The following is a 26,947-nucleotide window of genomic DNA, read 5'->3' as shown; positions in this document are numbered from 1 at the left end:
AAGAGTAAACCTATTCTGGCACTGCCTAAACCATTGTAAACTTATTGACTTGAGTTTTAAGGGGAATAAATACACTTGGACTAACATGAGGTATATGAATAGGAGTCAACTAATCCTAGAAAGACTAGATAGGTGCTTTGCTAATGATGAGGGTATCCAAGGTTACCCTTCTAGCAATGTGAGCTACCTCCCCAGAACACATTCTGATCATTGCCCTATGCTGATCAGCCTGTGGCATAATGCTTTTAATACTCCAACCAGACCTTTTAGGTTTGAAACCATATGGTGTTGTTACCCATCCTTCTCTACCATTGTCCAACAAGCCTATGAAGAGAGTGGTAACCTAGAAAGGGGTACTGCTCAGTTCCAGTCCCAAGTGTTGACCTGGAACATAATTGTGTTTGGTAATATATTTTATAAAAAAGCATATTACTACCAGACTTGGAGGCATCTAGAAATCTAATACCTACCCCTGGAACACCTTCCTCCAGAATCTAGAAGGTCAACTCTTAGAGAAATATTCCTTTATTCTTAAGTGTAAAGAGGTCTTTTGGAAAACTAAATCTAGGATCAACTAGCTGATGGAGGGAGATGCTAATACTAGGTTCTGTCATACATCAACCCTCAATAAGAGAAGAAAGAACAAAATCATGACCCTACAAGATGAGGTAGGAAACTGGATTGCAAAGCAGCATGAAATCCAAAACACTATTTATCATTACTACAATTTATTCACCATTGGACAACTTAGTCTCATCTACTCCCTGGCAAAGCACACCTTATAATGCACATACCCTGACCACTAGAGAGCAATCTATACTGAATGCCCCCTAAGGAGTAGTGAAATTAAGGTGACCATGTTCTCTTTCAAACTTACAAAGGCCCCTAGACCTGATGGTCTCCACCCTCTTTTCTACCAAATATACCGGAATATCCTTGAGAATAAAATAACTCATTTCTGTAATCAGACTTTCAATACCCTAGAAATGAAGCCTGAAGTTAATACAACTTATCTCTGGCTGATCCCTAAGTGTCCCAATGTCACAATCCTTAAGAATTTTAGACCTATTGGGCTATGAAACACTATGTACAAACTGATTGCTAAAATAATTGTCAATAGAATCAAGCATGTCCTCCCTTCCACTATTGGCCCAAGCCAGGCCAGTTTCTTGTCCAATAGGAGGGCCAGTGATAATACCATCATAGTACATGAATACATCAGTCATTTCACTAAGATGAAAGAGAAAAACGCTAACATGATCCTCAAAATTGTCTTAGAAAATACATTTGACAGATTATAATAGTCCTTTATCAAAGACACTTTGGTGTCCTTCGGTTTTCCCCATAATATGACCAAATTAATCATGTTTTGCATCTCTTAAAGCTCTATCTCTATCCTAGTGAATGGGGGTAGGACCGCTTTCTTCCATCTTAGTAAGGGTATCAGAGAAGGGGACCCTATGTTCCCTTATATTTTCATAATGTGTATGGAAAGATTATCCAAAAGCATTGAGGCCCAAGTGCAACATGGTAGTAGGTTTCCTATCAAAATTAGCCACAATGGGCCAAAAATCTTCACTTATTTCTTTGTTGATAACCTAACCCTGTTTGCTAGAGCAAACACCAAGAACTGTGCCACCGTTATGGAGACACTGCGCCATTTTAGCAGCCTATCTGGCCAATGGGTCAATACCCTAAAGTCCAAAGCTGTCTTCTCCACTAACTGCCATCAGGATACAATAGATAGCTTAGCTAGGACTTTGGCGATTAAGGCCAACACTTCTTTTGGTAAATACTTAGGCTTTCCAATCTTCCATAAGAAGCCAACCAATAGGGATTTTCAGTTCATCATTGATAGTATGTAAGCTAAGCTAGCTGGCTAGAAAATTAACTTTATGAACATGGTTGGGAGAACTACCTTATTCAAATCCTCTTTGGGATGCATCTACATTATTTTACCTGCCCAGGTGTGCAACCAAATTGATAGAATTCAGAGGAATTTCATCTGGGACACTACTGCTGTTAAGAAGAAAATGCATTTAATCAAGTGGGGTATCATTACTAATCCTAGAGATGCAGAGGGGCTTGGTTTGCATAAAGCTAACCTTAGGAATACTGCAAACCATGCTAATCTGGCATGAAGGATGTATAACAACCCTAGTGCCCTTTGGGCCAGAGTGTTATTTCACAAACACTGCACTAGCAATCACCATAACAAGCACATTGCCTCTAGAACCTGGACTAGCATAAAAAATAGGTAAAAAGTGTGTAGAGATGTCAATAGGCGGATAGTGCATAAGGGTGATAGAATCAACCTTTATAATGACAGACGGATCCAAAATTTAGAACCTATTAGAGCTTTGATTAGTGGACCCCTTAACAAGGGAGAGGAGAACAGAACTCTGGCCACTTGTCTCCTAAATGGCTAGTTGAATCCTAACAGCCTTTCCTTTAACCTGCCTGACAGTGTGGTTTCTAGCATAATCTCCATAATTTCCAATGCTAACCTTCTTAGAATAGATAAAATAGTGTGGAACAAGAACTGTGATAGACTTTTCTCTAGCAAGTCTGCCGACTCCATGGTCCTTGAGCAGACTGATAATCTGTGCCAAAGTTCTGAGATAAATTTCAATTGGATTTGGTCAAAGAAGGTACCAAACAAGATAAAGTACTTTCTGTGGTTGCTGACCCATGACAGACTCTCTACTACCAAACACCTGCACTACATGGGGATCACTCTGAACCCAGGTGCTTCTTCTGTGACAAAAAGGAAGAATCTATTGAGTATGTCATAGTCAATTGTGACAATGCCAAGCTATTATGGGACAATCTATCCCACATGAGCCTAAATAACTATAGCATCACCACCCTCCTGAATGAGCAGAACAATTGGGGATGCACCACCAACACAACTCGCAACAAAAACTTCAGCTTTCTCCTAAAATGGGATGAGTTGATCCCATTCTGCTTTTGGGAGATTTGGCTCACAAAAAACAACAACTGATTTAATGGGAAAAGAGAGCCAATTTCCTGTAAAAATGCCATAACTATACCTGTTGAATTCATTCATGTGGCTAGAGAATGCACTGACATCCCTACCAATGTCTTACATATCAAGTGGTATCCTCCCAGGAGAGGCCACTGTAAACTCAACACAGACGGGGCAACGCTTCAAAATGGGTTTATAGGAGGATTAGGAGGGGTAATCCAAAACAACAATGGGGATTGGGTGATGGGATTCATGGAAAAAATAAATTACACCAATACTCTGCACTCTGAACTGATAGCTCTAATGCAGGGACTAAGAAGGCAGTCTCAAATAAATTCATGCCTTTGGAGGTTAACATTGAGTCAACTGAGGTAATGCACAGTATCAATAAAGGCAATCTGATTTATGAGACTATTGTATGTAAATGCATGTCACTACTAACAGCACTGGGGCATCCTCAAGTAAATAACAGTTACAGAGAAGTTAATAGGGTGGCAGACAAGCTGGCCAAAGAAGCAATGAAGATGAATGAAATAACAACAAACTTTTTGGTAGTTCCTGCGGTGCTTGCCAACGAAGCAATATGGACAGACATATTAGGAACTATTTTTGAAGAAAAAAAAGAGTTGTAATATTTATAATGTAGCAACAGACTACACGCTTTTTGTGGAGGTTGATACCTCTCCAAATGATTCTGTTGTAACAAACAACCAAGTAGCTAGTTATATATATATATATATATATATATATATATATATATATATATATATATATATATATATAAAATGACATATATTGTTGATGAAAAAAATGACATAAGTTTCTTTTTTTTGCATTTTATTATTCAAGTACATAAATGACGAAAGTGCTTTTGCAAAATTTCCTCAAACGGAAATATTTTATTGTAATTAGTCAGTACTGCAGCCTACACTCCTAGTTAGTTATAGGCGTTAAATAATTTTACATTAAATTTTTTATTTTATTTTTTCAGCTTCATTAATATGGATTCTCATAATCTTCACACTCACACGCTCTCCCCTTAACCACCCCCCCCCCCCCCTCAAATAATCACCCTACCATTGGCCCTAAAGAGTTTTAGTTTCACTCTCCTTCTTCCCCAAATTCCGAACAAATTCCAATTCATGTTAACAAATCCTCCTTTTTTCAAAAATCCGTAGCTCAGTTTCAACGGCACCGATGATCAGTGAATTCGATTCGCCGTCGTTACCCCGGTCCAAACTCGAACCCGGAATTGATATCGAAACCGGTGATCCATGTAACGGTAAACCGGAATCGAACGGTTCGGTTCACGGTGTTCGGTTCGAGGAAGTTGTTCCGGTTAGGGCTCGTGATAGGAATGGACTCGTTGTGTACAGGAGGAATAAGCGGTTAAAGAGAGCCGCTAATGTTGACGGCGGCGGCGGCAGCGTAGAGCCGAGTGATGCGTCCAAGTGTAATTCAAGCGGTGGTAAAATTGTAAGTAAGGATGAAACGGAGGGTATTTCCGGAATTCCGGAGATGGTGGAGATTGAAGTCAAAGAGGAGTCAACGTTGACGGCAGCAAACCGTGATGTTAGTGTTACAGGTAGTAGTGGTAGTAGGAGGTTTACGAGGTCGGCTTTGAAGCTGAATGTGGAGCCTCTCGATGAGAATTTGGAAGTGTTGGAGGAGGAGGAATTGATCACATGTGGTGAAGTTCATGATTGTAATAATGGTGGATCAAAGAAGAGGATTTCGATTATAGGAAGGCCTACTACGGTTAAGGAGCTTTTCGAGACTGGTTTGCTCGAAGGCTATCCTGTTTTCTATAATGGTGGCAAGAGGGTAATTAATGCTTTCTTAGCTTAAAATGTGTATTATTTAAATTAATTATTCTCCTAGAATTGGCTTAATTGTGGCCTAAATGTGGATTATTTATGTATAGACCTATAATTGAGAAAATGTTTTAGTCATGGTAGCACTTTCACTTTACGTCCTATTCTTAGCCTTTCTGAGATTTATACGATCTTTAAGAAAATATAAAGAACTTCCAGTATTTTTATTATTTTGTTTATTTATTTTAGTTTGTATAATATTGGTTTGAGATGAGTTTATAGCAAGTAATATGGTCAATAAAGATTCATATAGCCGATCCTAACTTGACTGAGGCTTAGTTGTTGTCATTTTCTTATGCATTAACTCTGGCATGAAAATGCCAATACATGATCATTAACTATGTTTTACTCGTATTTGGAATGATTTGGGATAGAGGCTTAGTAGTTGTTGTTACAGACACAACAGAGACGTACATATTCATTATTGGCAGAAGAAAGGATGGGAAACACCAGCTGTGTAGAAATTTTGGTATTGCCCAGTGGTCAACCTTGTTTCTTGCTGGGGTAGTTATGGGAGAAAAGAATTGGACCCAGTTTATATCATTCAATATGAATATAGAATAAAATACTATATGTTTAGCATTTTCTGCTTATTATAGCTTGAACATGAATGGGAGACATAAGAGTTGAAAACATTAAAGCAGCATCAGCATTCAACGTGTTACATGGATTTATTACTGCACTAAGATACGTCATTTAGCTTGTTGTGCAGTTTTCTCTTACCAAAAAGCTTATCTAGCTTTTTCTGATCGATTGTTCCTCATCTAGTTTGGACTGAAAGCTCAAATATGGTCTGAGTAGTTTTATCTTATTCTGAAGGCTAAAGTTGTCTTAATTTAGGGAATTCCACTGAGGGGAACAATTAAAGATAATGGAATTCTATGCTCTTGTGATCTGTGCAAGGGAGCCAGGGTGAGTACTTGTTATTTCTATTTCTCTGTTTTGCTCTTTGTTGACGTTGTACTTGTTTGGGTCTTAATATTTCCATTATGACTTTAAGTTCTATACCAATTTTGGTTCTTTTAGGTTGTTCCTCCTGGCAAATTTGAGATCCATGCATGTAAAGCGTATAGACGTGCATCACAGTATATCTGCCTGGAAAACGGAAAGAGCCTCCTTGATGTGGTCAAAGAATGTCGGAAAGGTTCTTTGAAGAAATTGGAAGCAACAATTCGGAGCTTCATTGGTCCGATTCCTGTGAAGGAAATTATCATTTGTCAGAAATGTAATGGTGAGCTTTCTTATGTGAAGTTGAACATTGTGGCATGTTCTTGAAGTGCAATTAAATGATCTTTTTCTTGATTTCTTGTGGTGGCCAGGGTCTTTTTCTGCAACTTTAGCGGGAAAAGTTGACCAAATTTGTGATTCATGCATAATCTCTTCAAAATCTGAAGCCACTCCAACTCAGTCAATAACAGTTGAAGCTGGGTATGTTTTGAATGAAAAAAAGCTTATGATTGCTTTGATACTTTTGGGTGCTTCACTAGACTCTAATTTTCTTATACACCTTCCATATTATTTTGTGTGTCTTAGTTTGACTGACACAAAGTTTAATATATTGTAAAGAAGATTCTGAATCTTGTGACCTTAAACTAAAGTGTGTATAACATACCAAAAATACCCTTTGAATTTTGTTTTCCTGAACATGCCACACGATTCCTATAAGGGAGCTTCCTTAAGAGTAATGGGGATGTTGGAATCAAAAACTTAAACATAAAAAAGTCATCCTTTTGAAACAGACTGAAAAAGAAAGTAAATAACATAAATTGAATCAGAGAGAGTACTTATTTAGTGCAAGTTAGGTTCTCATTCTCGATGGTCCAAGCAAGGCTAAATTTTGTAGGAAGATGATCTATTAGACCTACTTGGTGTGAGGCAGGTAGTTCTGTTTCCTCAGCTGGCTTTCAGGATTAATGTTTCTGATGAGTGGAATCAAACTTGTTTTCCCTTTTGGTTATAAAGATCATATATGCCCAGAAACAGAATGCTTATCATGAACTTATAAGTATTTGTTATTATTTTGGACGAGTGACATGGATTTAAGACTATTAATCACACTAACCTAATGACTCTGTTGTCATCTCATGTTTCTTTACAATTGAGATCTTTTTGAGAGTTGACTTTATGATTTTTTTCATGTAAGAAATAATTGATGTCCTTTGACGAATTGTTATGTGGCAATTTTTATTGCTTTTTGGTTTGTATAGTTGTGTATTAGAAACAACCTCTTTACCTCGCAAGATAGGGGTAAGGCTCGTACACACTTCCCTCCTCAGACCCCACTTGTGACATTACACTGGGTTTTTTGTTGTTGTCGTTGTTGTTGGTTTGTATAGTTGTGTATGTATGTCAGAAGCTCTTAGTAGTCTCTGACTCTCTGTTTTTGCTGTTATGACATTGCTAATCTTGTCTTTTGCAAACTTAGGATGTTTGATCCTGCTGCTAACTCAAATTCCTCCGAAACTTCAACTATGTCAGATACTTCACTAAAAAGGAGTAGAGGAAGAAAAAAGAGAAAGTTGGTATCTTTTCCAGTTGACTAATTCTGCTTTATTTTGCACTGTGCGGACTTTTTCAATGCGACGAAATGGTTTAGCAAACATGTAATAATGCTCTTCTATTATTGCTGTAAGGGCTGTGGAAATATATTCAAGGAAAAAGTCCACCAGAATATCTTCGGCACATATAATCTCAAGAAGGAAGGATCAGTTGGAGACACCAAACAAGTGTGTTATATTACTCAATGTTTCTCTATTTGATATTTTCACTGTGTTTTTGGTCTGGAAAATCAATTTTACTCGGTAAAAATGCATTTGTTTGTCATCTCTCTCTTCTTATGCACTTCTATTCGGAATCATCAAGGTTATCCAGTCCAGCTTTTGCTCTACAGTCAAATGGAGCTGCCACAATGTGCAATTCATTCAAAGATAATATGCAGGGCAAGATCTCGAAAAAGTTGGTGAATATTTGGCTAATTAATTGCCACTATTTTTCTTTTATCTGATATATAACCTCTCACTTGTATGGTGCCTGTATTCTTTAATTCAGATTGTCGAAATCCATTGCAGCTTCAAATTCCTCGAAAGTTGGTCCTCTTGGTGTTTCAATGCACTCTAGGACCCAATGGAAAATTACAAAAAAGTTGGTACCATTCCTTTGACATTTGCTTACTCTGAATTTCTGTCAGCACATTTCTTATACTTGATGTCATTGCATTTAGGGATCAAAAGATGCATTGGTTGGTTTTTGAGGAAGGTGGACTGCCCGATGGGACTGAAGTAGCTTATTATTCTCGTGGAAAGGTACCGAGCCTTCCCTTTTCTACCCTTTTCTTTAGTAGTTGAGACATAAATATTATACGTGTCTTATAATTGTGATTTTCTCATTTGTCATTGGTAGAAATTGCTCGTTGGTTATAAGCAGGGATCTGGTATATTTTGTTCTTGCTGCAATTGTGAGGTACATTTCTTGTAGCGTGCATAATTTTTCAGAAAAAAAAAAAGAAAAAAGAGGCTCTTCTCATAGAGTTTCATAAACGTCATGTAAGACATACTGATTGGCTTCCTCTCATGGTTAGGTTAGTCCATCACAATTTGAAGCTCATGCAGGTTGGGCGTCTCGCAAAAAACCGTCAGTGTCATTCTTCTGTTTAATTGTCTTTCAAGGAATATTTATCTTCTTTAGCTCTTAGCTTACTTAGTTTTTCTGATGCATTCCTGTTTAGATATTTGACATTGTACCATGTCTCTGCAGCTATGGATACATATATACTTCCAATGGGGTGTCTCTTCATGAATTTGCTTTATCCCTATTGAGAGGTCGTAAGTCTTCTGTCACAGACAGCGATGACTTGTGCACCATATGCGCAGATGGTGGAAAACTGGTGCTTTGTGATGGATGTCCAAGGGCCTTCCATAAAGGTTAAAGTCGTAGGGCCTTAATATTTCCACAAGATACTTTCTTTTGTGCATGTGGTTTTTTTTCCTTTCTAATTGATGATTAAAACCATCAAGTTCTATTTCATCATCCATGCATTGTCTAGCTCTTTTTTTTTTTTTTGATTTTTAAACAAAAAAACATTTTGGGTGTGTGGGGTCAGGTTACGACAAGTGCTCATAAATTTGTTGTTGGGCATTAGAGCACCAAGCCCCATCCTCAGTTCCTCACCACATTACCCTCCCCCAAAAGAGGGAAAAAAAACTAGAGGCATGAGCAAGATAAGCAAAAAGAGATAAAGAAAAGAAACCATATATCTCTAATTGTGGAAGTTACTGTCTAACTTCCAGGATTGTTTAGTTTGTAGTAGGCCCAGAACTCCTTAGTTTTTGTTCAAGCTTAGCGTGCTCATCACATTTTGGGAGGACAGAATGGTAGTAGAGAGGAAATAGTATAAACATATGGTAGAGCAAGATAATATGCCCGAAACAATTTCAACTTGATCAGGGTTCACATTCTGTGATGCTCTGCACCTGTTCTCATCTGAACTATCTCCTTCAGTTGTGTAGAAGATTTTAGAAGAGTCTGATGATGAATAAGGATTTCTCAAGTGGGCCAAAGCCTCGTTTGTTTTTATTAAGAGTAAGATGTTTGAGTTTGAATACATTATCTGATTATTAATGTATTGTTTCTAAATCTGACCATTGGAAAATCATGTTTCCTCGGCATCGAACATATACTCGCTCTGCCCCAATTTATGTGATGGTGTTTGATTGGGCACGGGGTTTAAGAAATTAAAGAAGACTTGACCAAATATATGTAAAGTACCAAAAGTATCCTTTTAAACAAGTGGTGGTAAGAATTCCACATGTCTTTTCATTTTAAACGAGTGGCAGTGAGTTCCAAGAAGTCATGTCATTGGGTAAAATCGGGATACTAAGGTTAAGTAGTTTCCAAAAGAGAGCAATGCGTCATTTCTTTTTGGACAGTCTAAAAAGAAAAGTGTTGCACAAAATGGGAGAGGGAGTATTAATATATTTTTATTTAAAGCTAATAAATAAGAAATTCAAATAAACTAATAATTAAATAGATATCCACAAAATATTAGAGAAAATATTAATTTACATGGTGTTGTAAAAACTGTTTGTTTTATAAAGTACACTCTAAAAGCTAACGGGAATGGTGGTGGTCGACGATGATGGTTTTGAGGTGGTTATCGTGATGGTGGTGAAGGTTGCTTGTGGTGGTTGTGCAGTGGTTGGTGGTTATTGTGTGATGCTGGCCAAAGCTGGTGGTGCATGGCTGATGGTTGTGGCTACCGGTGGAGGTAGTTATGCGAAGGAGGTGGGGTTGAGGTTGGTGGTGGAGGTGGTTGGCCATTCATTATTGTTGGTCGTGATGGTTGGGGCAGTGGTTATGCTGTGGTGGAGGTAGATGGTTGGCTGCTGTGTGGTAAAGGCTGGTAGTGATTATGCAGTGATAAATGATAATGTATAAAGTAGTGGTAAAAGGTCACATCACATGAATCTTTAAGCGAATAACATTTGGTGATTTTAAGTGTACAGAAATAGTTGTAAAAAGAGAAAAACTAAGACACTTAATAGGCTAACTATGGATGATTGAGATTCAGACTATCTTTAATTAAACAAATGAGCCTAAGTTTACAGCAGTGAGCCTTTAAGTAATATGAATTGATTGAAGTGGACCTTTTAGTTTTAGATGAGAGCCACTTTATGTCTAATGATTCCCAACACATTAAATTTGAAACGTTGATGTAATTCAGTACAAACACTTGGGAAGATTATCCTAATGCCTAGTTGATTAACTTGAACTTGAAAATTATTTTTACTTGCCTTGTGTGTTTCTGGTGAAATATTTTCTCCCAGTTTGCAATGTGGACTGCTTCTGTGAGTTCTTGGTGGTCCTTTTATAAGGAAGAAACAACTATTAAGTCAAAAGCGATTATTACTTCACCTATAAAAATAGAAAAAAATAAAAATAAGGCTCTGATAGTTGTCCTCTTAATCCTATAGATTTACTTATAATGAGAAATAAGCTGTGCTTTTGCACAATTGGTTCCATGTCTCTACTTACATGAGCAGCACGTAGCTATGGATTAGTTTTGAGAAAATTCAGATTTGCCTCTATTTTGTTTCTTTTTCTTTCACCACTTAGTAATTATGGTTGCTTTGTTGGTAAGATTCAATATTCCATTTAAGTGGTATTGATATGTGTTTTCAATTGTCTATTGCAGGGTGTGCATCATTGTCAGCTGTTCCCCGTGGTAAATGGTACTGTAAATATTGTGAAAACAAGTTTCAGAGGGAGAAGTTTGTGGAGCACAATGCAAACGCGGTTGCTGCTGGGAGGATTTCTGGTATTGATCCCATAGAGCAAATAACTAAACGTTGCATTCGTACTGTCAAGAACCCAGAAGAGGCAGAAGTTATAGCATGTGTTTTATGCAGGTGGTTGTCTGCTTTGTAAAGCTGTTCAAAGCCTAATGTCTTAGCTTTTGTAGTCTGATGAAGTGTATATTTTTTGTACACAGATGTTATGATTTTAGCAAGTCTGGATTTGGTCCACGCACGGTTATCCTCTGTGACCAGGTATTTCCTCTACATTCTTTATAACTGCCTTATTCAACCAAGTAAATGATTAAAATGGTTTACTCACATTTCATATCCAGTGTGAGAAGGAATATCATGTTGGCTGCTTGAAGAAACGCAAGATAGCAGATTTAAAGGTTAGTCCACTTGCGTTTTAGGATTATTTCATGGAAGTCTCTTTTCTTTGTCCAGGATGCCTGCTCCTTTTTATTCTGTTTCATTCCCTTTTTTTTCCCTCTCTCTTTTCCTTTTAAAAATTATATTATTTGGATTCTCATGTTAAGATATGGTGCAAATTGCATCGCAGGAGTTGCCTAAAGGAAAATGGTTCTGTTGTGTGGATTGCAAGAGGATCTATTCTGCACTGCAAAAGTTGCTGAACTCGGGAGATGAGAAGCTGTCAGAATCTTGCCTGGGTGCTGTAAGAATGAAGCTAAAGGAAAAATGTTTGGATTCAGTTGGTGATCTTGATGTGAGATGGAGACTTCTAAGTGGCAAAATTACTTCCCGTGAAACCAGAGTGCTATTAGCAGAAGCCGTTTCAATCTTCCATGTAAGCACTAGCCTTAATTTTGTTTGTTCAAACTTTCAGTGAGCAGACTTTGGCTATGATGACCATGTCCACTGTGGTGTTACTTAGACTGTTTAGTTTCCAACTTATCTGAGACAGGATGGATTGCTGTGTAGAGTTCAGTTGTCTGCTCTTCATTTTTGTAACTTTGTTTTTGTGATTTTTATATGACCAAATTTAAGCTTATTTTTGAGAAATGAAAATTGTTGCTTCAAGGAATCTATAATCCCGAGAAACAGACTTGTCATAGTTATATTTCATGGTAAACTTTCATTCTTGGAATTTTACCTGCCGTTTTTGTAGTCCAAGATGATTTAATATTCTCTCGATGTTACTTCGTCGTTTTTTTTTGGATGCACACATAGAGGTTTATGATATTTATTTTTGCAATTATTTGTGGTTAGTTTATTCCAGATTCGCTCTGTTTCCTAAAAGGTGTTTTTCAACTATTTGTAGATTGTATTTTTTTTTAATGAGAAATGGGTGGAAAAAGTTAGCATCAGTAGCATAACCATTGACTTTTCAGGATTGCTTTGATCCTATTGTTGATTCGGCAACTGGACGTGATTTCATTCCATCTATGGTCTATGGGTAAGCTTTTTTTGGTTGTTATGCAGGGTGAAGTGGATTTTCATTTATTTCGCCATTGCTGTTATCTAAGATATTTGTTCTTCTTTGCAGAAGGAATATTAGGGGCCAAGACTTTGGGGGCATGTACTGTGCTATATTGACTGTAAAGTAAGAGAAGTGTTGCTGTTTGTTTCATTTGAAACTTGTTTAAGCACATTTTGATTACACAACTTAACATGCTATTTGGTTATTGTTGCAGCTCAATAGTAGTATCAGCTGGGATCCTCCGTATTTTTGGTCCGGATATGGCAGAGCTTCCTCTAGTGGCAACACGTATTGATAGCCAAGGCAAGGTAAAGCTTTGAAACTGTTCGCTAAAAAAGGCCCCACTTATTTTCTATCAAATTGACTTTCTCTCAACTTTCACTGCTTTACATTTTTCAAATACTCCTTAAAGTCCATTCAGTATTTGATTGGGTTACAGATAGTTGCATTACCGGAAGGCCCAAATTTGAATGTATTGCCTTATTTATACGGATTTAGGCTTTCAAGATCAGGAGTTGCTTAATGTATCAAAAATGGTTGGTTGACTGACTGGATCATTTCTTTTAGACAATTTTCCTGCTTGATCTTAATACTCCTAGTGGATGTAGATATGAAGAATTTGTTCAAAAACTGGAGGAAGATGCACAACAGCCTCTAAAATTTACTGGCCAACTGCAGAAGTTTGACTTCTGCTGGACTACAGGCCACAGGGTGGTCGGCAGCATTTTAGTTTTATATTAGTCTTCACTGATCAGGTCTTTTCTCTTCAAGATGGTCGTGATGGAGTCTAATTTGGTAAACTAAGATTCATTTAGACCCAAACTTGGTGTCACTTAACACCCACTCTACCCCAATCCATATTTTTGCCACGGTGGAGAACATTGATTGGGAACATAATGATCTAGCATCTTCATGTTGACTAGTTTGTGAATTTTGATGATGCTTCTCATGAATCATGATACTTGCTTATTCCGTGTTAGGGCCTGTCAAGTAATTAGAGATAGTAAATACATCTTATGGGTGATGTCTTCTGCTATCGTTCTTGAAATGTCCAAGTTTTTGAATGTATGCTTTGAATGTTTACAGGGTTACTTTCAGTTGCTGCTCTCCTGCATAGAAAAATTGCTTGCATTTTTAAATGTACGAAGATTTGTACTACCTTCTGCTGTGGAAGCAATGTCAATATGGACGACGAAATTCGGATTCAAAGAGATACCACCAGACCAGGTATATTTTGCATGTGACCCAGCCTCTGATGCATCTATTTTTGGTCCTCTTTTTTAATTGGTCCTTCGTGTATTTTCTTATCCCTAGATTTCTGTTATTACTTGTTGCTGCCTTTGTTTCGGTTTTCTGATTGCATTACTTAGTATTAATTTTTGTATTTTTGCTTCAGTTGTCAGATTGGTAGATCTAAAAAGGACATTTTCTTAATTTTAAAATTGTAAAGGGGCATGATGTACAAATAGCACGTTTGTTGTTGTAGTTATTGTTGTTGTTTTTTTTAATTAATTTATTTTATTTTTGGGAGTTCTAATTAGTTCGGGTTCCCTTTTTTCTTTTTGTAGCTTGTCAACTACAAAAAAACCTGTTGGCAGATGATTACCTTCAAAGGAACATCTATGCTGGAAAAAATGGTTCCTAAATGTCGAATCATTCGGCAGGGGGGAACTGAAACTGATGCACCAGATGAGTAGGTCGCCAAAGAGGATTTTCCATTTATTAACCCATTTTGTAGAGCGATTTCTGATCACATTTTGTAGAGCGATTTCTGATCACATGTATATTAGAATTTTATTTGATCAAACAAGATGAATTTAAATTTACAAATTATGAACTTTAGAGGGTAAAATATTGTGTAAAGAAGGTTCTTATTGCTTAAAGTCAAAGCTGGTTACATGTTTTAAAGTTAGATTCATGTTATTTGGCCGCCACCATTTTAATTCTTTGCATTTGAAAATGTTCAAGTTACTAAATTGCTCGCTATCTACATACAACAACAATTCACTATTTTCTCAGATGATACAGAAGGAACTCGAGACCTTATATTCAGATATTTATATAGTTCCAATACAAATAAGAGATGCTAGTCTGATGTGAAAGTTCTAAAATTCAATTTCAATTTTACTTAAGATAAGATAATAATCAGCTGTAATATTGTACTGGTATTGATCGAGCCACTGCAAGAGAATCACGTAAGAGGGAAATGTATACCATTTAAATATATGAATGAAAATTGGGGTCAAAATATTCTGTCGTCTAGATATATATTCCCCCTTTTTTCTTTAATTACGAGCAAGTTTTACTTGATCATTCTTTTTTATGTTTTTAGAATTCTTTTTTAAGATGGAAGAATGAAATGAGTTGATGTTTCACTTGATAGATTTTAAATCATATAAGAAGGGTCATTCGGCTACATTAGGCGGAAGAACCAAAAAAATCATCACTAACGGACAAATGTTTTTGGTAATAGGGGAAACCCGGAGTCGCTACAATTCCTGTCACAGTCTCTGCCCTTCGGGTGAGCACTGGGTAAACCTCCCCTGTGTAATAGTCTGCAAACCACACAGGGAATGTAAACCGCACTAGGCAAGCCCTGTGCAACATGCTCAACCCAGAAGACATTAAGAGGGATCCGATTCCAAGTCATCTATATGGATGACCACCCTCCAAACTAACTGGGCAACCCGAAGAGTTTAACGGACAAATGTTGTAGTGACCAAAAATCCGTCTCTTAAGTTACATTGGTGGTCATGGTGGTGGACGGCAAGGTATAGAAGAAGTGGAGGGGATGGGGTAAAATGAGTTGGGGGGAGTTGACATGTCACCTCATGTCCGCCTCATTAAAATATTATGCCATACGGGATTGAGTTTTCATTTTGGACCGTCCTAACGGAAGAAGATTAGATTTGAGCTACTTAGCAAATATTAGAGGTATTTTTACACAAAAATATAATGAAGAGTAAAATTGATCCTTTTCGCATAGTAGGGAATAAATTTGACCCTTTTCCATTTCCGAAAACTAAGGGTGCATTTGGTATTTTGCTATTTTACCAAGAAACGAGTTCGGATATGCAAAATAATACTAATAGCCTGTTTGACCAAGCTTCTAAAATCTGCTTATTTTGAGAAAGAGAAGTATTTTTTGGTGATAAGCAGTTTGTGTTTGACTAATTAAATTGAAAAACACTTTTGAGCAGTTATTAGTATTTGGCCAAGCTTTTAAAAACTGCTTCTAAGCGTATTTTTCTCAAAAGTGCTTCTTAGAAAAGTGCTTTTGGAAAGATGCTACTATTTTATGCTTCTCAAAAACTGCTTTTGCTCCTCTTCAAAATCACTTTTTTTTTTCCTTCTAAAAGCTTGCCAAACACCTCAATTTTTAGAAAAAAACACTTTTGGCCAAAAAAGCACTTTTGGCCAAAAATGCTATAAGTTTCGTTAACGATGCATGGAAATTAATTGAAATCAAGTAAATTTTGAAAAAATGAAAAAAAGGAAGAGAATGGGTGTCCTTTTCAACTTAAATCAGGCTTTTTGGCAGATTCTTCCATAATGGAGGTTATCAACTGAAATGTGTTAAAAATATGTTGTCTTGAGGTTAGTTTCCATTTACCGTAGGAAATATTTGCATTTTATGGAGGTTTCTGAGGTCACTCTTTAAATTTTGTTCGTATCAGTTCAGTAAACTAAATTTGGTCTTTAAAGTAGTTGGATGAATTTTTCTTTTTGAAGACAAATTTAGACTACTTGGCTAACTAGGACATAAATTAAATACTTGCCTAAAAAAAGGCTAATTGTGCAAATGCCCCCACTGTCTGTTTATATCCAATTCCTATGTTTGGTACACTTCTTATTAGTGTAATTTGCTAAAGGGTGTAAATTCGTCAATTTGTGCTGTGTAAATATGAGTACCTCAAATAAGCAGAAAAAACAAAGGTTGATTATGTCATAATAAAAGCAGATCTAGATGTTCATTCGTTGGTTTAAAAAAAAATTCATTTTTCTTTATTGTGCATATATTGTATCATTATTTGGTTGAAGAAAATGTTCTCTTTTGATGCCATATTAACACAGGCATTATTCCACTGGCCAAAATCCAACTTCTACCTTTGAAAAATTTAAATTTTCCAAATAAACAACACGTATAAGTGACACTTTGCATTACACATTCATCATTGAACTCACACCAAAATGGGCAATTAAAATGTCATTTCTGATTTCTCCTTAGTACAATTCTTGGCGTGTCAATCATCCAATCTCCACTTTTTTCCTTCTTTTGCACCACAAAATGTATGTCAATAGAGACCCTTTCTCCACACTTCTCTTACCTCCTACGCTAATAAAAACAATGACTACCCTTTCAATTATATTTAACGCATATATATATATATATAGACAAAGGCGAATTCAACTTATATTCAATGAGTTCAACTATATTTCGTATTAAAATTTCAAAAAATATTAGACTATGATATCTAAACCCATAATTTCAAACAAACGTAAAATATATTCAGCGAGAAGAACTTTAAAGTTCAACTCATCAAATTTAAGTTGTGAATTCGCCTCTCACTATATTAACTCTTCAAATCTACCATAGAAACACAAAACAAAAACAAATCAATCAAAACAATATCTAACTATGAGTACTACTAGAAGGACCATACTCTTTTGGTTTATCACCTTAGTCATTGCCCTCTTTTCCATCATACTTTCCTTCTATTCCAACCACTCTTCCACAAATAGTGCTATTGAAAATACTAGCACAGAAAGTAGTTCTGGACTTGCTATTCTACTAAGGGTTTTCAAGCAAAATGGCCTAGAGGATTTCTTTAATATTTTCAAAGAGATTATTATTGCTCGTCGCCACCACCATCATCACCACCATAGAAGGAGGAGGCATAAACCTAAATGTGACAATTCTAAATGGAACTCCAAGCTTGTATCTATGTATGGCGTTTCACGTGTTATTACTGTTGATTTAAATGGTTGTGCAAATTTTAGCAGTGTACAAAAGGCCATTGATGCTGCTCCTGATTTTAGCTCTACTAGATCACTTATAATACTCGATTCGGGAACATACAAGTAATCATCTTTAATTTTTCCCTCGATGTTATCTTATGATGTTTCATCTTTCCTTGAGTTGAAAATCTATTGGAAACAACATCCTACCTTATCAAAGTAGGGGTAAAGTCTACGATACACACTACCCTTCACAGATCCCACTTGTAGGATTACACTGGATTTGTTGCTGTTAATGTTATATTGTGATGTGTAATGAAATTGTATAATTTGACCTATTGTATAGTCAAGTTAAAAATTTTCAGCATATAAAGTTTATTAAGAACTTATTTATTTTTGGCAGGGAGAAAGTGGTGATAAACCCTAACAAGACAAATTTGATAATACAAGGCCAAGGTTACCTTAATACTATTATCTCATGGAATGATACTGCTAATTCTACTGGTGGAACTGCCAATAGCTTTACTGTTGCTATTTATGCTTCAAACTTCATAGCATATAATATCAGCTTCCAGGTACAATATTTTTTCTTTAGGTAAAATAATCAATGTTTAACTTTATTGATTTTTTTTTTTGGTGTTATGTAACTTTTATAGAGTTTGAATTATCTCTGGATTTGATGTTGTCGATTGGATCTATGTTCTTATTATTATTATTATTATTTTTTTACAATGGAGGTATCTGGGCTAGTGGTGTACTGCACCACGACGACTCCAATTGATACAAGACAAACCTACTATAACAAGCTAGTATGTTCTGATATTATAAAGAACATATATTGTATATAACATAACATGAATAGTTGGTTCCAAAAAAAAACTTGGCCGTTATAGTGATGTGATGTTATAAAGGATAGTAATGTGCTGTTATAAAGAATGACTGTTATATAGAGGTCTAACCTTGCTAACTCCTATCAGTGTTCTTAATTTTTTTTTTTTTTTAAAGAATACAGCGCCTAGTCCTATGCCTGGTGATGTTGGAGCACAGGCAGTGGCTGTAAGAGTAGGAGGAGATCAAGCTGCATTTTATGGTTGTGGATTTTATGGAGCACAAGATACTCTTAATGATGATAGAGGAAGACATTATTTTAAAGAATGCTTTATTCAAGGATCCATTGATTTTATTTTTGGAAATGGTAGATCACTCTATGAGGTAAATGTATTGTGCTAAGTATAAGATGTTGCATCACAACTGACAAGATTATTATGGTACATTATGAAGGTGAAAATTTTCAGGCTAAACATAATTTCTAAATAGAATAACACACATGCGTGAGATTTGCTAGTATGTACACGTACCAAATATAGTAAAAATTTTATGTTTGTTGTTCGTAATCTCCTTATACAGTACAACCTCTTTGTAATAACCTCATTTGTCCCCATGTATTTTAGCTGTTATAGTGAAGTGTTGTTATATAGAACATATATTATAACATAACATGAAAAATTGATTCCAAATAAAACTTAGACTAGTAAAGTGTTGTTACATAGGATGATTGTTATGGGGAGATTTGATTGTAGTTAGGTTAATTTATTATTAATTAGACTTTGATGTAGACATGATACATTTTTTTAGGATTGCACAATAAGTTCAATAGCAAAAGAAGGAACAAGTGGAGTTGGAGGATCAATCACAGCACAAGGAAGGAATTCAGAGACAGAAAAATCTGGATTTTCATTTGTGAATTGCGGCAATGGAAAAGTGTGGCTTGGCCGTGCTTGGGGTGCTTGGCCGTGCTTGGGGTGCTTTTGCTACTGTCGTCTTCTCCAAATCTTATATGTCGGATGTGGTTTCCTCTGATGGCTGGAATGATTGGAGAGATCCTACTAGAGACCAGTAAGTGGTGATCTTAACTTTTCCAATTCTACATATCCCTCTTGCATGCACATTCCCTCTCCCCTCCCCTCCCCCTAAAAAGGATAGTCCGTGCATAAAGCATCCCACACTTACGTAAGATCCGGGAAAGAACCGTATCCCAAGGGGTGTTATACAGACAACTCCATTAGTGGCTGCTTTCACGGCTCGAACCCATGACCTATAGGCCACGCTGAGCAGGGACGTATGAAGAATTTTTTCTAAGCGGTATTGATATTTAAAAAATTAAATAAATACACACATCTACGTAACAACATCGTATTAAAAAATACCGTTCGAATCATATTAAAAAAAACAACAACATTCAAACTATTACTACAACTCTCCTCCCCAAGTTTTTATTTTTTAAGTTGAATTCGTTATTTTTTATTTTTATTTAATATACTCATTAAAAATAATTTCCAAATACCTCTTTTTCTATAAAAGCACCAAATAATTATTAATAAGCTCATCATTCATTTGATTTTGCAAATTGGTTTTAAGTAACTTCGACACCAAAAAAAAACATGACAACTAACAATGGGACTAGCATCATAAAAGTTATTAAGAGAATCAAAAGAGCCGAATAACCAGGTGAGCTAAGGAACTATTTGCTCTAAATGATATCAATGTTTTTATTATCTTTCTTATGTTATTTTTGCATATTAATTACATATACATATTTAGTAAATTTTTTCGACGAAGCGGTGTCCCCCCTGACGCTGAGACAATTTTACCGTTCTCTCCGAATAACAATAGAAATTTTAATTTAGGATTTACGAAATTATGGTGTGTTTTGGTACGATAGAAGTATATTTTCTAGAATTGTTTTTTGAAAAATATATTTCGATGTTTGGTTAGAGAGTCGAAAGAATTTTCTGAAAAAAATATTACTCTCTCAAAGATTGATAATGATATTAGCAAACTAGCTAGGTAGTGTTTTGATGAATTTTGTATTAGAGATCGATAATAATGTTTGCATACTAGTACTAGTTGACTAAGGCTGGCAAGTGGGCCTGTCTAGGCCCGGGACCGGTCCGAGACCGCGGGCCAAACGGACTAAACGGGTCAGGACTGTTAAGACCTGTTTTAGTGGGCCTGGGACGGTCTCGTGGATCGGTCCTATGCTTTGGGCCCGCCAGGCACGAGACCATTTGGTCCGCTAGAGTTCGGGACCGGACCGGTCCCTTGGCGGGCCAAACGATCCCAACGGTCAATTTTTTTTTTAATTTTTTTTAAAAAATTTAAAGTATAGCCGTTGGGCTGTCAAAAATAACCGTTGGGCTGTCAATAATTGTCGTTGGCTATTTATAAAATAGTCATTTAATCCCCCCCTCCCAAGCTTTGTTTTAATCCCAAACTTTTTATAATTACACTTTTTCTCTATTTTCAACTATAAATACCCCCTCATTCTTTCATTTTTCTTACAAAATCATCAATCTATCACAATTTCTCTCTAATTTTCTTCTATAATTGCTATTATTGCTTGCTTTATTGTAACATGAAAGGACCAAAGTATGGTACTTTTTAGTTGGTATAAATGTGGGATGATGGAAGATCAAGTTTTAGCTCAACTCAGATTATAGTTTTAACTAATTTTCCACTCTTAGATATATTATCCTCTTTATCGGCTAGCTACACCAGTAGCATAGCTAAATATAATGTCGCTTATAAGATTGTATAATACGATATAAGATTGTACATCTTTTATTCGGCTAATGGGGTCACCAGCTGCCAAATTCTCTGCTGTGATTTTAAGCGACATTATATTTAGCTATGCTACTGGTGTAGCTAGCCGATAGAGAGGATAATATATCTAAGAGTGGGAAATTAGTTAAAACTGTAATATGAGTTGAGTTAAAACTTGATTTTCCATCATCCCATATTAATACTAGCTAAAAAATATCATACTTTAGTCCTTTCATGTTACTACTAAAGAGTGTGTGTGTGTGTATATATGTATATATATATATATATATATATATATAAGTTATATTCGATATAAGATGTAAATATAGTATAGTATTGTGTATATATATATATATATATATATATATATAAAAGATATATTCGTAATTAAATATTGAATATTAAAATTTAGGATGTTAAATAAAATTTAGGTCACAATTCTATAACAAAATTTATAAGGCATTGCCTTAGATATTATTTTTAACATCCTTTTGTCTCTAATTTCTATTTAATTTTTTTTAAAAAAACTCGTTGGGCCCACTTAGCCCGCGGGCCGAGACCGTTTAGCCCGGGACCAAACAATCCCGGTCCCGGGCCGGTCCCTACAAAAAGACCGTTTAGCCCGGGACCGTTTGACCCGTTTAATTTGGGACCGACCCGGGACCGGGACCTGGACCGTTTGGACCGACCCACTTGGCCCGTTTAGGCCCGGGCCTGTTTAAGAGCTGAAATAATATATTGTAAAGGAAAATAAGTTTCCTCCAAAATGAGGATTTTTTTTTCCCCTTTTGCATCACATGCACCAAACACAATCAGAGTCAACAGATCTGTAAATTTTTGTAGAGTCGCAGTTCATAATTATCTTTTTATTAACTAACAATCTCGTGATTTGAATGCATACGTTTTACAGAAGAGTATTCTTTGGGGAGTACGAGTGTTATGGGGCAGGAGCCAACTACACATTTAGGGTACCCTATTCAAAGCAGTTGAAGCAGAATGAGGCAGCACTTTACATGGATGTTTCATTTATAGATGGACAAGAATGGCTTCTTAAAATGGAGTAAACACAATTCACTAACATAGGCTCAAAAAGTAAAAGTTTAAAGAAAATTTACTTATTAATATATTTTAATTTGTTAGTTGATCCTGATTTGTTTCAAATTGAGGCGTAGCTGTTGTTGCAAATACGTTGCTAATATAATAAGACCAACCCGATACACAAAACATCTTGCATTCACGCAGGATTCGAAGAAGGGTCGCACTCCAAAGGGTATGATATAGACAATCTAATCTTATCAATATATATGAATACATTTTCTCTTATGTTACAAATCAGAATATATTTGTCCTACATCAGTTGTGTTAAAAATTCCAATTTGCAAATCCTTCTGAAATACATCTATCTAGTCTAATTATCCTCCTCGCCTATTCATTAAATTAAATTAGATGAAATTTTTCATTAGAAAAGCTATAATTAACGGGATATTATCATCTAGTCATTGTACTTTGAAATTAGATTAAAATTTTCATAAGAAGTGCCTAACCATTTTATACTATATAACAAATGTAGCCATTAACTATCAACAAAAATTTAAAGCTAGCACATGCTTCATTCTCCACCTTCCAAAATTCAACATATGCCATCTATCTTTACATCAAACACACACTGTAAAATTATTGATGATAATTTCCTTTGGTAAAACATCTGTTAAAGAAAGTACTTACTGCTTTTATGGAAAAAGAATTTTCCGTCCGCGAAAACACAAACCCGATTGAAATTCGAGACTTAGACAAGACAAGTCACATTGAATAAGCCCAATAAAAGGCTCAAGTTTGAAAAATAGGTTTAGCCCAATGCTTCTGGACCCAAAGAAATGTAAATGAAGAAAAATGAACCTAAGTAACCGCCCGCGCTTAAACAAAAAATAATCAACGGATGTTTAATATATATATAATATGTGTAAAATTGTATATAATTAGTGTAAATCTATATGTACCGACTAGAAAAATTAAACAGTAAATCCGGCTCCGGATGTAAGAGAATGAGTTACCAACGTTGGGCCCAAGTGTGTTGCTCTGCGCTATATTTCAAACCGATACTCTTTAAAAGACTCCGCTCAAGAAAAATGACACAAACATAAAATTGTTTTTGCTTAATAGTAGTATTCGATATTCAAAATACTGTAAAGGGCCGTTAAATTTAAGGTATAAGTTAAATAATTCTGGTATAAAATTCAATACATATTAAGTTTGCAACATATAACTCGGATTTCAACATTACTAACATAATCTCTGCATAACTAAATAACTAATAGTAACATAGTTTCTGGTATAAAACTCTGAATAACTAATGCAGTGCTATGACCCCCTAATTGTTGACTAGTTGCATGACATCTTGAATCAATAACTTGATATTCAAATAAGAAGATCCACTTTCTTGCATTGCCTCCTTTGACATTATTGCTAATTCCTTTGTTCTTTTTCTTCTTTCTTTACTTTCAAATCCTTCATTCATGAGTTGATTTATTGCTTTCTTGACTTCCTCCTTCTTAACCAAAACTTTATTCTTCTCTTCAATCCCAACTCGAATTCCAATCTTTAAAACATCCACTATTAACTTCTCATTGTAAAATTGATCAGCAAACATTGGAAAAGTAATCATTGGTACTCCACAAGTAATTCCTTCTAAAGTCGAATTCCATCCACAATGCGTTAAGAATCCTCCGACCGACGGGTGAGATAAGATCATAAGTTGCGGTGCCCAACCTTTAATAATTATGCCTCTTCCTTTTACCTTCTCTTCAAAATTTTCATCACTTAGCCATTTCTTAACTTCTGATGAAACATTTAATCCTCTAATTATCCATACAAAAGGCACATTTGATGATTCCAACCCTAATCCAATTTCTTTTATTTGCAAGAATGACATGTGACAAAGGCTACCAAATGAAACATAAACCACAGATTTTGGCTTCATTGAATTAAGCCAAGTCAAATAACTATGCTCATTATCGACAGAACCCTCGTTACCTCTGTTAATTATCTCATCCACTTTTTTGTTGCATAATGATACTGGACCAACACAAAAAACATTTTTCATGATTTTTTTGTATTCATCAACATAAAATGGCTCCAATTCGTCGAACGTATTAATCAACGTACCTCGTGCCAAATTTTGTGACCATTTAATTTGGTGTACAACACTTTGAACATCATCAGATTGCTTTGTTGTAGTCTCATTAGGTAGCTGGGAATTTCTAGTTTCAATTTCTTGAGAACAAAGGAGAGCAAAACAAGAAATTGTTTGGAAAACATACCTTGGAATCTTGAATTTGTCAGCTATTTCTTGTGTCCAAGATAGACCACCTGTTGAAACAATACAACTTGGTTTTGTTTCCAATTTTTGAATTATTTTTTCTAGTGGTTTTTTTAGTGTTTCACAAGCTAAAAAAAATTCTTTGTATAAATTTGTTGAAGGAAGTGAATCCATATTTTCACATCCCTTAGGCAAACCAAGTTCTTCACATGGGAAATGTAGGGGAATGAGTTGGATTTTGAGGTTAAATTTCAAAGACTGAGTGATTAATGATTTGTACCTTTGTGCATTGAGGGGTGTGGTAATAATAGAGACATTAATTCCATGTTGGGCTAGTAATTTTGCAAAATCAGTTAAAGGTATTATATGGCTTTGGGACATTAGGGGAATCAATAGGAAATGGAGTTGTTTATCTTGGGAAATCATTGTGAATAATAAAGCTTAATTTGCATATAATGGTCTAAGTAATGTTTATTTCACTAGCTCTCATGGGTGAAATTTATAGCAAAAAGAAATTAAATTCTGAATTAGAATGGATTAATTACTTACCAAAAATTCACGAGATCTATAGCATATGCAATCGAATTCTGAATTATAGTAGTGTGACCTGTACTATCAATTGAGAAAGGTTATAATTAGCTTACCAAAATCTAATGTTTTAGTTTAGATATGTTTATTAGTTACATAAAAAAAATGATTTCCAAGGAAAGTACTTAACAACTTACTAAAATTTAGTGGATTTTCACACGAAATCAACTTTCTGTTACAACAAAATAAACAGAGTCTAAGCGGTCACAACATTTTATTGATATTGATTGAGGAATTTGATAGAGTTTAGTTGACAATCCATCCATAAATTTAGACAGCAATAACCTTCTTAACCAAAGCATCACGACAAGTAAACAACATTCAAAGTGACCTTTGGATTATCGCCACTACAACAAATTTGATTTATAACGACAAATGTTTTTGTCACTAAAAGGCTTTATTTCGTCACTAAATATCTTTTCTGACCAAATTTTTTTGTCAATTCTTCGTAGCCATAAATGGGTCACTAAAAGTTTACAAAGACGATTTAGTGGTTCGTCGCTAAATGAAGTTACATTAGCGACAAATTTGTTATTTCGTCCCCAAATATATTGAATCAGTGACGAGCTTGTTTGTTAGAAAAAGTTTAATTTTTTTGTAGTAGAAAATAACTTTTGTCACTAAATAAATTCTTAATACCGACAAAACAAATTTGTCACTAATTTTTATCTTGATTAGTGACAATTCTAATTGTCTCTAAAGTGGTATCTAATTTGTACTTGAAAAATGTGATTTTGTAACTGAAGATATGCAAATTTTAAGAAAACGTTTTCGTCCCTAAATGTATAGAATTAAAGACAAATTTGTTTGTATAGAGAACTGTAACGATTTGCGACTGAAAGGTATTTGGCAATGATTATATATGTTTCGTACTATTTGCCATTTTTTAGATAAAGGGATTATTTTAATATTTAGAATTTATATAAGTAATAATGAATATTCTATAATTGAATATAATACATTATTTTTGCAAATTTTTATGTTTATCGAACAAATTGTTAAAAAATGCAGAATCTTTATTTCTAATAGAGGATTATTTACAATATTCAGGATTATGGGAATACAAAGATGAGGATAAAAAATATATACACAAACATGAGTAGAGGAGTAAAAAATATGACATTTACACTGTATTTTACAAAGATTTCAGTCTCAAATCCCCAACTAACATCAAGAAACTTCAACTAACACTTAATACATTCACCATTTCTCAATGCTTTTGCTTTAACCAACCCTATTTTAAAATCTTTTGATTCTTGACTGCATAGTTTCTTTTTCTGTTTGCCACGGATCTCTTCTTGCTTGGCTCTGTGTCTCGCCCATGTTTTGGCTTGAAGAGCCTCATATTGGTGAAGGCATGACTTTGTTTGTCAAAGAAAAAAGACAGGTAAAGACATGACATCAACAGAAAAACATAGAAGATTTACGAGTTTAAATAAAAAGAGAAGAAAGACAAACCTATAGATCTTTCGTGAAACCGTCATTGGTGGCAGAGTTTTGAAGAAACAGAGCCACTTTTTCATGAGGGAGAAGTCGGGAGATGTGAAACTGCAAATCAGTATACAGTTTTAATTTGTGGGAATGAGCATTTCATCCGTTACGACCCAATTTCACGTATAGGTCGTGATAACGCCCAATACTACAGCTAGTCAAGCCAACTAGTAATTTAAACATACATTAATTATTTTCAGAATAATTTTTTAAGTAATTTTATTATTTTACTAACAATATTAAAGAAAATAGAAAAGATACCAATTAATTTAAATCCAAGAAAAAAAATAATCAACTCCCAATTCTACCAATGTGTGTGCCAAGACACGGTGTCACAAGTGTATGAGCATCTAGTAGATTATATAAAAATTCCAAACATTGTCTGAAATAAAATAG

At 35.2% G+C, this 26,947-nt stretch overlaps 2 protein-coding genes and 1 pseudogene across 2 annotated transcripts; 2 read left to right on the top strand and 1 right to left on the bottom strand.

Annotated features, from left to right (window-relative positions):
• The first annotated feature begins 4,029 nt into the window (after positions 1-4,029).
• Positions 4,030-14,506, top strand: LOC104103774 (uncharacterized). The gene is made up of 21 exons (XM_009611704.4): positions 4,030-4,813; positions 5,704-5,775; positions 5,890-6,094; positions 6,183-6,291; positions 7,289-7,381; positions 7,497-7,589; positions 7,726-7,818; positions 7,912-8,004; positions 8,084-8,165; positions 8,263-8,322; positions 8,441-8,493; positions 8,617-8,783; positions 11,054-11,267; positions 11,351-11,408; positions 11,489-11,545; positions 11,716-11,961; positions 12,506-12,570; positions 12,661-12,717; positions 12,809-12,902; positions 13,681-13,821; positions 14,163-14,506. Exons 1-21 carry the CDS (start codon positions 4,187-4,189, stop codon positions 14,289-14,291), a joined length of 2,808 nt encoding a protein of 935 aa, XP_009609999.1. The 5' UTR covers positions 4,030-4,186; the 3' UTR covers positions 14,292-14,506.
• A 2,616-nt stretch (positions 14,507-17,122) lies between these two features.
• On the top strand, positions 17,123-22,311 carry LOC104103773 (probable pectinesterase 15; annotated as a pseudogene).
• Positions 22,312-23,315: 1,004 nt separating this feature from the next.
• Positions 23,316-24,991, bottom strand: LOC117278603 (UDP-glycosyltransferase 73C3-like). The gene has a single exon (XM_033658083.2). It carries the CDS (start codon positions 24,896-24,898, stop codon positions 23,525-23,527), a length of 1,374 nt encoding a protein of 457 aa, XP_033513974.2. The 5' UTR covers positions 24,899-24,991; the 3' UTR covers positions 23,316-23,524.
• Between the last annotated feature and the right edge of the window lie 1,956 nt (positions 24,992-26,947).

The sequence above is a fragment of the Nicotiana tomentosiformis genome, chromosome 7 (genome assembly GCF_000390325.3).
Source record: "Nicotiana tomentosiformis chromosome 7, ASM39032v3, whole genome shotgun sequence".
In the NCBI taxonomy this organism is placed as follows: domain Eukaryota; kingdom Viridiplantae; phylum Streptophyta; class Magnoliopsida; order Solanales; family Solanaceae; genus Nicotiana; species Nicotiana tomentosiformis.
Note: the sequence above shows the minus strand (reverse complement) of the source record. Positions and strands in the feature narration are given on the sequence as shown.

What these genes read in the sequence shown, in the direction of transcription:
- LOC104103774 (XM_009611704.4), top strand. Translation starts at nt 4,187, where the DNA reads ATGATCAGTGAATTCGATTCGCCGTCGTTACCCCGGTCCAAACTCGAA. An exon ending in ATAGCATGTGTTTTATGCAG is followed by an intron (nt 11,268 to 11,350) that starts GTGGTTGTCTGC and finishes TTTTGTACACAG; the next exon opens with ATGTTATGATTTTAGCAAGT. An exon ending in CGGTTATCCTCTGTGACCAG is followed by an intron (nt 11,409 to 11,488) that starts GTATTTCCTCTA and finishes TTTCATATCCAG; the next exon opens with TGTGAGAAGGAATATCATGT.
- LOC117278603 (XM_033658083.2), bottom strand. Translation starts at nt 24,898, where the DNA reads ATGATTTCCCAAGATAAACAACTCCATTTCCTATTGATTCCCCTAATG.